The sequence below is a fragment of the Bombina bombina genome, chromosome 6 (genome assembly GCF_027579735.1).
Source record: "Bombina bombina isolate aBomBom1 chromosome 6, aBomBom1.pri, whole genome shotgun sequence".
Taxonomy (NCBI): domain Eukaryota; kingdom Metazoa; phylum Chordata; class Amphibia; order Anura; family Bombinatoridae; genus Bombina; species Bombina bombina.
In genome coordinates this window covers 894,453,587-894,467,049 of record NC_069504.1, presented here as the reverse complement: position 1 = coordinate 894,467,049, position 13,463 = coordinate 894,453,587, and the positions used below count along the sequence as shown (strand labels likewise).

Below are 13,463 nucleotides of genomic sequence, written 5' to 3'. Positions count from 1 at the left end.
TGTATCATCTAAAACTAAATTTATGCTTACCTGATAAATGTATTTATATCTTGACACGGTGAGTCCACGGATCATTTCTAATTACTATTGGGAATATCACTTCTGGCCAGCAGGAGGCGGCAAAGAGCACCACAGCAAAGCTGTTAAATATCACCTCCCTTCCCTCCAACCCCAGTCAGTCATTTGACCGAAGGAAAAAGAGAGAAAGGAAGTAACACAAGGTGCAGAGGTGCCCGAGTTTTATAAAACAAGGAAAAAACTGTCTGTAAAAATACAGGGCGGGCCATGGACTCACCGTGTCAAGAAATAAATACGTTTATCAGGTAAGTATAAATTTTGTTTTCTTTCTAATGACACGGTGAGTCCACGGATCATCTCTAATTACTATTGGTAATCAATACCCAAGCTAGAGGACACAGATAAGGGAGGGACAAAGACAGGAAACCTAAACAGAAGGCACCACTGCTTGAAGAACCTTTTGCCCAAAAGAAGCCTCAGCTGAGGCAAAAGTATCAAATTTATCGAATTTTGAAAAAGTGTGTAGAGAGGACTAAGTTGCAGCCTTGCAAATCTGTTCCACAGAAGCTTCATTTTTGAATGCCCAGGAAGAAGAAACAGCCCTCGAATGAGCCATGACCCTCTCAGTAGGCTGCTGTCCAGCAGTTTCATAGGCCAAGCAAATTATACTCTTCAGCCACAAGGAAAGAGAAGTAGCCGTAGCTTTATGACCCTTGCGTTTTCCAGAAAAATCGACAAAGCAGAAGACTGGTGGAAATCCTTAGTCGCCTGCAAACAGTATTTCAATGCACGCACCACATCTAGGTTGTGCAGCAAACGCTCCTTATGAGAAGAAGGGTTAGGACACAAAGAAGGAACAACGATTTCTTGATTAATGTTCCTATCCGAAACCACTTTAGGGAGGAACCCTAACTTAGTACGCAGAACTACCTTATCCGAATGAAAAATAAGGTAAGGGGATTCATACTGCAACGCCGAGAGCTCAGAGACCCTACAAGCAGAAGAAATTGCAATAAGAAACAAAACTTTCCAAGATAACATCTTAATATCTAAAGAATGCATAGGCTCAAACAGAGCCTGTTGAAGAACTTTAAGAACAAGGTTAAGACTCCAGGGAGGAGTAACAGGTTTGAACACAGGCCTGATTCTGACCAAGGCCTGACAGAAGGATTGCACATCTGGCATGTCCGCCAGACGTTTATGCAACAATATAGATAAGGCAGAAATTTGACCCTCCAAGGTACTAGCAGATAATCCCTTCTCCAGACCCTCCTGGAGAAAAGACAAAATTCTAAGAATCCAAACTCTACTCCAAGAGTAAACTCTGGATTCACACTAATACAGATATTTACGCCATATCTTATAGTAAATCTTTCTGGTAACAGGCTTACAAGCCTGAATAATGGTCTCAATGACCGACTCAGAAAAGCCACGCTTAGATAGAATTAAGCGTTCAATCTCCAAGCAGTCAGTGTCAGGGTTTTTCCCTGATCTGTTTGCCATGTGCTGCTGGCAGCCATTTTACTCACCTCTCTTCCTGACTCTGGTGCATACTGTGTGATGCTGCTCATTTCCTGCACTTCCTTTTATGGCCAGACTGGTGTACATCATCAGTGTGAGACAGGATGCAGTCTCAGAATTGTAATGTCATCACTTATTATTTAAAGGGCCCCTGTTTAGTATGATTTGCCCTTGCGTTGTCTCAGACCTGTTTGTGAGAGCTCCTGTGTATTACCTGGCTGTCCAACGTCCCTCCTGGTTCCTGACTACTCGCTTTGGCTCCTGACTCGGCTCGTCTGACTACCAGTTCTGGTTTTGATTCCTGGCTTGTTGACTTTTTATTATTTTTTGCTATTAATAAAAGGTGCGATTCTTTTTGCACTTCTTGTCTCAGTCTGATTCCTGGCACCCTGACAGTCAGCTTCAGAGAAACGAGATTTGGATGAAGGAAGGGCCCTTGAAGTAGAAGGTCCTTCCTCAATGGAAGTCTCCAAGGTGGACGAGACAACATCTCCACTAGGTCTGCATACCAGATCCTGCAAGGCCACGCCGGTGCAATGAGGATCACCAACGCCCTCTCCTGTTTGATTCGAACAATGACCCGTGGAAGGAGAGGGACCGGAGGAAATAGGTATGTTAGACTGAAGTTCCAAGGAACCGCCAGAGCCATACCTCGGGAGCTTGGCATTCTGTCGAGATGCCATGAGATCCAGCTCTGGCTGTCCCCATTTGAGAATCAAATTGAAAAACACCTCCGGATGGACTTCCCACTCCCCCGGGTGAAAGGTCTGTCTGCTCACTGAATAATTTTGGCTACCTCTGTCATGACCAAGGAACTCCAAGTTCCTCCCTGATAGGTGAAGTAAGCTACTGAAGTTATGTTGTCCGACTGGAACCTGATAAACCAGGCTGAAGCTAACTGAGGCCAAGCCAGAAGTTTGCCCTCAGCTCTAGGATGTTTATGGGGAGAACAGACGACTCCTGAGTCTATGAGCCTTTAGTGAGCCCCAGACTGCTCCCCATCCCAGCAGGCTGGCGTCCGTTGTCACAATCACCCAGGTGGGTTTGCGGAAGCAGGTTCCCTGGGAGAGATGTTCCTGAGACAACCACCAAAGAAGAGAATCTCGTCGCCAGAGCCAGATGTAATCGCGGGGACAGATCCGCATAATCCCTGTTCAATTGTCTGAGCATGCATAAATGCAGAGGTCTGAGATGGAACCGGGCAAACAGAATGATGTCCATGGCAGCTATCATCAGACCGATCACCTCCATACATTAAACCACTGACGGCCGAGGAGAGGACTGAAAGGCCAGACACGAGTCGAAAATCTTTGATTTTCTTACCTCTGTCAGAAATATCTTCATTGATAAGGAATCTATTATTTTTCCCCAAGAACACTACCCTTGTAGTTGGGATCAAGGAACTCTTTCCCAAGTTCACCTTCCATGCGTGAGAACGCAGGAAAGATAACATCTCCGTGTGCGAGTTCAATTGTTGAAAGGATGGCACCTGACCTAGAATGTCGTCCAGATAAGGCATCACTGCAATACCCCGCAACCGGAGCACGGCCAACAGGGATCCCTGGACATTTGAAAACATTCTGGGAGCTGTGGCAAGGTCGAATGGAAGAGCCACAAACTGGAAGTGTTTGTCTAGAAAAGCAAACCTCAGAAAATTGTGATGATCCCTGTGGATGGGGACATGCAGGTACGCATCCTTTAAATCCACTGTTGTCATGAATTGACCCTCTTGAACCAAGGGAAGAATGGAACGAATAGTTTCCATCTTGAAGGACGGTACTCTGAGGAACTGGTTTAGACTTTTGAGGTCTAAAATAGGTCTGAAAGTTCCCTCTTTTTTGGGAACCACAAACAGATTGGAGTAAAATCCCAGACCTTGTTACTGAATTGGAACAGGAACTATCACTCCCAGGTCGGAAAGGTCCCGGACACAGTGTAAGAACGCCTCTCTTTTTATCTGGTCTACAGCTAATCTTGAGAGCAGAAACCTGCCCTTGGAAGGAAAGGTCTTGAACTCTAGTTTGTATCCCTAGGGTACTATGTCCACTGCCCAGGGATCCGGAACATCCCGAACCCAGGCCTGAGCAAAGAAAAAGTCTGCCCCCCCCCCCCCACAAGATCCAGTCCCAGATCGGGGGCAGACCATTCATGCTGACTGAGTCACTAACGGGCTTCTTAGATTGCTTCCCCTTGTTCCAAGACAGGTTGGACCTCCAGGAAGGCTTGGACTGTCCCTTCTGCTTATTCCTCTTATCCTGAGGTAGGAAATGACCCTTACATCTCTTAATGTCTGAAATAATTTCAGCCAAGCCTGGCCCAAACAAGATCTTACCCTTGTAGGGAATCGCCAAAAGCTTAGACTCCGACTACACATCCGCAGACCATGATTTCAACAATAAGGCTCTGCGGGCCAGTACTGCAAAACTAAAAATCTTTGCTCCCAACTTAACTTGTAGGGAAGCATCCGTAATAAAGGAATTGGCCAACTTAAGAGCCTTGATCCTATCCTGGATCTCCTCAAGGGGAGTATCTGTCTGAAAAGAATCAGACAACGCATCAAACCAGTATGCCAACGCACTGGTAACGGTAGCAATACACACCGCAGGTTGCCATTGTAAATACATCTTTTTAAGTAACCCTTCCAACTTCTTATCCATAGGGTCCTTAAAGGAACAGCTATCCTCTATGGGAATAGTGGTTCTCTTAGCCAAAGTGGAAACTGCCCCTTCCACCTTGGGGACTGTCTGCCAAGACTCCTTGATAGAGTCAGCTATTGGAAACATCTTCTTAAAAATTGGGGATGGAGAAAAAGGGATACCAGGTCTCTCCCATTCCCAGGCAATAATCTCTGTAGTGCGGTCTGGTACCGGAAAAACCTCCACCGAGGAAGGAATGTCAAAGTATTTGTTTAGCTTACTAGACTTCTTAGGATTGACTACGACGGTCATGTCAGAGTCATCCAAGGTGGCCAAAACCTCCTTGAGTAACAAATGGAGGTGTTCCAGCTTAAACTTGAAGGATTACAAATTCAGCATCAGAAGAAGGAATTACACACTGTCTGAATCTGAGATTTCCCCCTCAGATGCTACCGAAGTATCTTCCTCCTCATATTTCTGGGAGGGAACATTCGGAATAGCCACGACTGTGTCAGAAACCTTACTCATTGATTCTTTACATTTCCTCTTGCACTTTCCCTGTAGCATGAAAAAGCAGACAGCGCATCAGTTACCGCAGAGGATATGTGGGTAGCAATGTCTTGCAAGGTAACTCCAATTGGAGTGTGAGAGGAAACGCAGGGCACTGCATGTGTGGACAATAATGTTTGGGACACTTGAGGAGAAAGCTGCAGCATATCTTGAACAGGGGACCCCTGAACAGCATCCGCCTTAGCTAATGATGGCTCAGATTCAAAAAGTCTATCCCTGTAATGTAACGGCTACGATATAACACTTTAAGCAGAGGCGCAGCAACACACTCTGGACCGGAACTAACAGGAAGAGCTCCGGAAAGGCGCGCAACATTAAACTGCCGCTTCAGAAGCCCGCCATTCCAATTCGTGGGTGTAACCTAACTAGAAAGAAGCCGGCCGCCATTATTATCAATGCCAGAGCCGTTGCATAATCTCCGTAGTAAAAAAAAAAACACAACAAAAAAACACTGACTCTGTCCCACAAGGTCCGGAATTAACCATGTCTGAGCCTTCAGAACTGGAACAATAAACTAAATCAGAGCCTCTCTCCAAAAGATTATACGTCCCCAGTGCCTGCACACACTGCCTACTAAAATCCTATTAACCCCAAATAGGATTGTTAGTGTCCCAAAAACAGGCTTAACTGAAAAAGTGCCACATTCTTCATAAGAAATTAAAATTAGGCACTTACCTGAAGAACAATCTGCCCGGCAACAGGGAAGCTCACATGGTATGAGAGGTACTCTCCCTCACATGGACCCGTGGGAAAAATAGGAAAGGCTGAATAATCCTAATCTGGCTTTCAGGATAGGGCAGCAACAAATATTTGGGAGGCGCAGTGAGGATTATACCCCACAAGTTTCCAATTGCTTAAAAGCCCCCACCCACTGCTCTACTGAAGAGACTGACATGGGATACGGCTAAACCCCTGGAGGAAGCAGGACAATCTTGCTCTGCTTCAAAATAATAAAATCTTGATTGAAGAATCTTCTCTCAGACACCTAAACTTTACCACCTACTTGTTTTTAGCGTAGACAAAGAGAATGACTGGGGTTGGAGGGAAGGGAGGTGGTATTTAACCGCTTTGCTGTGGTGCTCTTTGCCTCCTCCTGCTGGCCAGGAGGGATATTCCCAATAGTAATTGGAGATGATCCGTGGACTCACCGTGTCATTAGAAAGAAAAGGGAATTTTAAACCCCCACCAAAGATTAAGAGTATCACCATTTTTCACAAGTAAGTTTAGAAAAACCTTGCAGATAGTATGAAAGTACCATCAGAAATAAAATTAAACTTTAAGAAAACTGAGTGGAAATAAGGGATATAGTGACCACTGATTACTCTAAAATGCCAGTATTCTGTGTAGTGCCTAAAATACAGAAATCCCAGGAAGACCCCCCCTCCAGGGAGGCTAATAATAATGGTAATGGATTATTTAAGTAAAACGGTAGCTAAACACATTGATGGTTAACTACAAGACAGTATGAAGAAAATACATTCTTTTTTAAGGGATTCTAGACACTTTATTGAGACTGAAAGACTTGGGACAATGTGAAGTTGAAAGGTTATTTGTTACAATAGGATGTGTCTAATATGTATACCTGTATCCAACATAGTAAGGAGACCCAGGCAGTTAATGAGACTATAATAAATAAAATAATAAAAACACCTTATTACAAAAGGAAGCTTAGTGGATATTTCAGCTAGACACAGTGTATGCTAGGGGTTTATACACCTTTGGACTTGTTTCCTTTAATTATAAGATTTTGTATTTGTCCATTGGTGTAATATTAGTATATAAGTTAATATTATTTGGTTGTTATTGGTGGCCAAGTTTTAACCAATGATTTATTTTAACCTTATAGTATGAAAAAAATATATAATAATAATAGAAGAAAAAAAAACTGCATATTGGTGGGTTGTCCACTAGATGGCAGTGTAACCTAAGGGAGTTACATAAAACATAATTTATGCTTACCTGATAAATTCCTTTCTTCTGTTGTGTGATCAGTCCACGGGTCATCATTACTTCTGGGATATAACTCCTCCCCAACAGGAAATGCAAGAGGATTCACCCAGCAGAGCTGATATAGCTCCTCCCCTCTACGTCAGTCCCAGTCATTCGACCAAGAATCAACGAGAAAGGAGTAACCAAGGGTGAAGTGGTGACTGGAGTATAATTTAAAAGATATTTACCTGCCTTAAAAACAGGGCGGGCCGTGGACTGATCACACAACAGAAGAAAGGAATTTATCAGGTAAGCATAAATTATGTTTTCTTCTGTTATGTGTGATCAGTCCACGGGTCATCATTACTTCTGGGATACCAATACCAAAGCAAAAGTACACGGATGACGGGAGGGATAGGCAGGCTCATTATACAGAAGGAACCACTGCCTGAAGAACCTTTCTCCCAAAAATAGCCTCCGAAGAAGCAAAAGTGTCAAATTTGTAAAATTTGGAAAAAGTATGAAGCGAAGACCAAGTTGCAGCCTTGCAAATCTGTTCAACAGAGGCCTCATTCTTAAAGGCCCAAGTGGAAGCCACAGCTCTAGTGGAGTGAGCTGTAATTCTTTCAGGAGGCTGCTGTCCAGCAGTCTCATAGGCTAAACGTATTATGCTACGAAGCCAAAACGAGAGAGAGGTAGTAGAAGCTTTTTGACCTCTCCTCTGTCCAGAATAAACGACAAACAGGGAAGAAGTTTGGCGAAAATCTTTAGTTGCCTGCAAGTAGAACTTGAGGGCACGAACTACATCCAGATTGTGTAGAAGACGTTCCTTCTTTGAAGAAGGATTTGGACACAAGGATGGAACGACAATCTCTTGATTGATATTCCTGTTAGTAACTACCTTAGGTAAGAACCCAGGTTTAGTACGCAGAACTACCTTATCTGAGTGAAAAATCAGATAAGGAGAATCACAATGTAATGCTGATAACTCAGAGACTCTACGAGCCGAGGAAATAGCCATTAAAAACAGAACTTTCCAAGATAACAATTTTATATCAATGGAATGAAGGGGTTCAAATGGAACACCTTGTAAAACGTTAAGAACTAAGTTTAAACTCCATGGCGGAGCAACGGCTTTAAACACAGGCTTGATCCTAGCTAAAGCCTGACAAAAGGCCTGGACGTCTGGATTTTCTGACAGACGCCTGTGTAACAAGATGGACAGAGCTGAAATCTGTCCCTTTAATGAACTAGCCGATAAACCCTTTTCTAAACCTTCTTGTAGAAAAGACAATATCCTAGGGATCCTAACCTTACTCCAGGAGTAACGTTTGGATTTGCACCAGTATAGGTATTTACGCCATATTTTATGGTAAATCTTCCTGGTAACAGGCTTCCTAGCCTGGATCAGGGTATCAATAACCGACTCAGAAAAACCACGCTTTGATAAAATCAAGCGTTCAATTTCCAAGCAGTCAGTTTCAGAGAAGTTAGATTTTGATGTTTGAATGGACCCTGTATCAGAAGGTCCTGTCTTAGAGGTAGAGACCAAGGTGGACAGGATGACATGTCCACTAGATCTGCATACCAAGTCCTGCGTGGCCATGCAGGTGCTATTAGAATCACTGATGCTCTCTCCTGTTTGATTTTCGCAATCAATCGAGGAAGCAGCGGGAAGGGTGGAAACACATAAGCCATCCCGAAGTTCCAAGGTGCTGTCAAAGCATCTATCAGAACCGCTCCCGGATCCCTGGATCTGGACCCGTAGTGAGGAAGTTTGGCGTTCTGGCGAGACGCCATGAGATCTATCTCTGGTTTGCCCCAACGTCGAAGTATTTGGGCAAAGATCTCCGGATGAAGTTCCCACTCTCCCGGATGAAAAGTCTGGCGACTCAAGAAATCCGCCTCCCAGTTCTCCACTCCCGGGATGTGGATTGCTGACAGGTGGCAAGAGTGAGACTCTGCCCAGCGAATTATCTTTGATACTTCCATCATTGCTAGGGAGCTTCTTGTCCCTCCCTGATGGTTGATGTAAGCTACAGTCGTGATATTGTCCGACTGAAACCTGATGAACCCCTGAGTTGTTAATTGGGGCCAAGCCAGAAGGGCATTGAGAACTGCCCTCAATTCCAGAATGTTTATTGGAAGGAGACTCTCCTCCTGATTCCATAATCCCTGAGTCTTCAGAGAATTCCAGACAGCGCCCCAACCTAGCAGGCTGGCGTCTGTTGTTACGATTGTCCAGTCTGGCCTGCTGAATGGCATCCCCCTGGACAGGTGTGGCCGATAAAGCCACCATAGAAGAGAATTTCTGGTCTCTTGATTCAGATTCAGGGTAGGGGACAAATCTGAGTAATCCCCATTCCACTGACTTAGCATGCACAATTGCAGCGGTCTGAGGTGTAGGCGTGCAAAAGGTACTATGTCCATTGCCGCTACCATTAAGTCGATCACCTCCATGCATTGAGCTACTGACGGGTGTTGAATGGAATGAAGGACACGGCATGCATCTTGAAGCTTTGTTAACCTGTCTTCTGTCAGGTAAATCTTCATTTCTACAGAATCTATAAGAGTCCCCAAGAATGGAACTCTTGTGAGAGGAAAAAGAGAACTCTTCTTTTCGTTCACTTTCCATCCATGCGACCTTAGAAATGCCAGAACTAACTCTGTATGAGACTTGGCAGTTTGAAAGCTTGAAGCTTGTATTAGAATGTCGTCTAGGTACGGAGCTACCGAAATCCCTCGCGGTCTTAGTACCGCCAGAAGGGCACCCTGAACCTTTGTGAAGATTCTTGGGGCCGTAGCCAATCCGAATGGAAGAGCTACAAACTGGTAGTGCCTGTCTAGGAAGGCAAACCGTAGATACCGTTGATGATCTTTGTGAATCGGTATGTGAAGATAAGCATCTTTTAAATCCACTGTGGTCATGTACTGACCCCTTTGGATCATAGGTAAGATTGTCCGAATAGTTTCCATTTTGAACGATGGAACTCTTAGGAATTGTTTAGAATCTTTAAATCTAAGATTGGCCTGAAAGTTCCCTCTTTTTTGGGAACCACAAACAGGTTTGAGTAGAACCCTTGTCCTTGTTCCGACCGCGGAACTGGATGGATCACTCCCATTAATAACAGATCTTGTACACAGCGTAGAAACGCTTCTTTCTTTATCTGGTTTGTTGACAACCTTGACAGATGAAATCTCCCTTTTGGGGGAGATAATTTGAAGTCTAGAAGGAATCCCTGAGATATGATCTCCAGCGCCCAGGGATCCTGAACATCTCTTGCCCAGGCCTGGGCGAAGAGAGAAAGTCTGCCCCCCACTAGATCCGGTCCCGGATCGGGGGCTCTCGGTTCATGCTGTCTTTGGGGCAGCAGCAGGTTTCCTGGCCTGTTTGCCCTTATTCCAGGACTGGTTAGGTTTCCAGCCTTGCCTGTAACGAGCAACAGCTCCTTCCTGTTTTGGTGCAGTGGAGGTTGACGCTGCTCCTGTTTTGAAATTCCGAAAGGGACGAAAATTAGACTGTCTAGCCTTAGCTTTGGCTTTGTCTTGAGGTAGGGCGTGGCCCTTACCTCCTGTAATGTCAGCGATAATTTCTTTCAAACCGGGCCCAAATAAAGACTGCCCCTTGAAAGGTATATTAAGTAATTTGGACTTAGAAGTAACATCAGCTGACCAGGATTTTAGCCACAGTGCTCTACGTGCCTGTATGGCGAATCCAGAGTTCTTAGCCGTAAGTTTGGTTAAATGTACTACGGCCTCCGAAATGAATGAATTAGCTAGTTTAAGGACTCTAAGCCTGTCCATAATGTCGTCTAGCGTAGATGAACTAAGGTTCTCTTCCAGAGACTCAATCCAAAATGCTGCCGCAGCCGTAATCGGCGCGATACATGCAAGGGGTTGCAATATAAAACCTTGTTGAACAAACATTTTCTTAAGGTAACCCTCTAATTTTTTATCCATTGGATCTGAAAAAGCACAGCTATCCTCCACCGGGATAGTGGTACGCTTAGCTAAAGTAGAAACTGCTCCCTCCACCTTAGGGACCGTTTGCCATAAGTCCCGAGTGGTGGCGTCTATTGGAAACATCTTTCTAAATATTGGAGGGGGTGAGAACGGCACACCGGGTCTATCCCACTCCTTAGTAACAATTTCAGTTAATCTCTTAGGTATAGGAAAAACGTCAGTACTCGCCGGTACCGCAAAGTATTTATCCAACCTACACAGTTTCTCTGGTATTGCAACGGTGTTACAATCATTGAGAGCTGCTAAGACCTCCCCTAGTAAAACACGGAGGTTCTCCAATTTAAATTTAAAATTTGAAATATCTGAATCCAATCTGTTTGGATCAGAACCGTCACCCACAGAATGAAGCTCTCCGTCCTCATGCTCTGCAAGCTGTGACGCAGTATCAGACATGGCCCTAGTATTGTCAGCGCACTCTGTTCTCACCCCAGAGTGATCACGCTTGCCTCTTAGTTCTGGTAATTTAGACAAAACTTCAGTCATAACAGTAGCCATATCATGTAATGTTATCTGTAATGGCCGCCCAGATGTATTAGGCGCCATAATATCACGCACCTCCCGGTCGGGAGATGCAGGTACTGCCGCGTGAGGCGAGTTAGTCGGCATAACTCTCCCCTCGCAGTTTGGTGAAATTTGTTCACATTGTACAGATTGACTTTTATTTAAAGTAGCATCAATACAGTTAGTACATAAATTTCTATTGGGCTCCACCTTGGCATTGGAACAAATGACACAGATATCTTCCTCTGAGTCAGACATGTTTAACACACTAGCAATAACTTGCAACCTGGTTATAATCTTTTTTAGCAAAAACGTACTGTGCCTCAAAGAGGTACTTAAACGATTAAATGACAGTTGAGATAATGAACTGAAAAACAGTTATAGCATCAACTTTAAAATAACACAACTTTTAGCAAAGGTTTGTTCCCATTAGTAAATAACAATAACTAAATTTGACATAAAAAATTATAGAGTAACGTTTTTATTCACAGTCAATATAAAATTCTCACAGCTCTGCTGAGAGAATGTACCTCCCTTCAAAGAAGTTTGAAGACCCCTGAGATCTGACAGTGAACCGGATCATGCAGGAAATATAATAGTAGCTGACTGGAAATTTTTGATGCGTAGCAAAAGAGCGCCAAAAACGGCCCCTCCCTCTCACACACAGCAGTGAGGAGAAACGAAACTGTCACAATTTAAAGCAGACAACTGCCAAGTGGAAAATAATGCCCAAACATTTATTCACTCAGTACCTCAGCAATGTAAACGATTCTACATTCCAGCAAAAACGTTTAACATGATAATATTTATTAAAAGGATTAGTGACCTTTAACAGAGTAGTTCCGGTGAAATACCATTCCCAGAATACTGAAGTGTATACATACATGTCATTATAGCGGTATAGCAGAATTTTCTCATCAATTCCATTCAGAAAATAAAAACTGCTACATACCTCAATGCAGATTCATCTGCCCGCTGTCCCCTGATCTGAAGCCTTTACCTCCCTCAGATGGCCGAGAACAGCAATATGATCTTAACTACTCCGGTTAAAATCATAGTAAAAAACTCTGGTAGATTCTTCTTCAAACTCTGCCAGAGAAGTAATAACACGCTCCGGTGCTATTGTAAAATAACAAACTTTTGATTGAAGTCATAAAAACTAAGTATAATCACCATAGTCCTCTCACACATCCTATCTAGTCGTTGGGTGCAAGAGAATGACTGGGACTGACGTAGAGGGGAGGAGCTATATCAGCTCTGCTGGGTGAATCCTCTTGCATTTCCTGTTGGGGAGGAGTTATATCCCAGAAGTAATGATGACCCGTGGACTGATCACACATAACAGAAGAAATAGGCAGTATTTCTAATCGGTGAAAATTTGTTTGGCACCAATTTTTAATCACTGGTGTAGATATGAAGGAAGGGGATTGGGGGAATTTTGTTACCTTGAGAAATACCCAAGTTTCCCAAAACAATGGGAAACCATTGTGATAGAATAAATGTCATGTGTTGATTGCATTAGAGAGAGCCGAGTGATCAGTGATACAATATGCTATGGAGCCGAGTGCTTTTTCCATACAAAAAGATGTATCAATCTATCCCCACCTCTCTTACCTCTCATCCTGAAGCAGGGTGATGTTATTTTGATAAGTATGTAGCTGATCTTCTTTTCTTATAAACTCCTGACGTAGCTCAGCAAGCTTTTCTGTGAAGAGAGGGACATAAGTGAAAACAGGGTATTACAGACAAATTAGTCAACGCAATTCCAGAAATTTACACCAAACACTATTCCAATACTCTAATCAGTTGCCACATAACAGTGGGGGGTATGAATATGGCTAGTTTGTATTTAAAGAGACACTAAAGAATGATTCCGATACAGCATGCAATTAAAAAAATATTCCAATTTTTTTCTATTATCCGATTGTGCACAATATTTTTATATGCACACTTTCTGAGGCTCCAGCTCCCACAGAGGATGTGCAAGAGTTTACTCTGTCTGTGATTTATATCCAGACAACAGTTTGATCCTTTATTTACTGCTAGCAGGACTTCCCTTACAGACTAAACAGAAGCAAGCTCTTGCTACATGTAACAGTTTATACACTAGTAACATTCCTAAATAAGAGAAATATATGATTGGCCATTGTTACACTGCATCACAAGCAGAGGCAAGATGAATGACAACAGAAAGGGGGGAAAATTAACAAAAAGGAGAGATTAATTTCTCTTAGTAAAACCAAGTTCACTTCTGCTATATGTATA

General features: G+C 43.5%; 1 protein-coding gene across 2 annotated transcripts in view; it reads right to left on the bottom strand.

Moving 5' to 3' along the window:
- Window positions 1–13,463, bottom strand: part of GOLM2 (golgi membrane protein 2) — a 214,438-nt gene that overhangs the window by 116,769 nt on the left and 84,206 nt on the right. For both annotated transcript variants that reach the window (XM_053718468.1, XM_053718467.1), the window contains exon 3: window positions 12,813–12,903. In XM_053718468.1, the coding sequence (XP_053574443.1) occupies window positions 12,813–12,903 (91 nt within the window). The remainder of the gene's footprint in view (window positions 1–12,812; window positions 12,904–13,463) is intronic.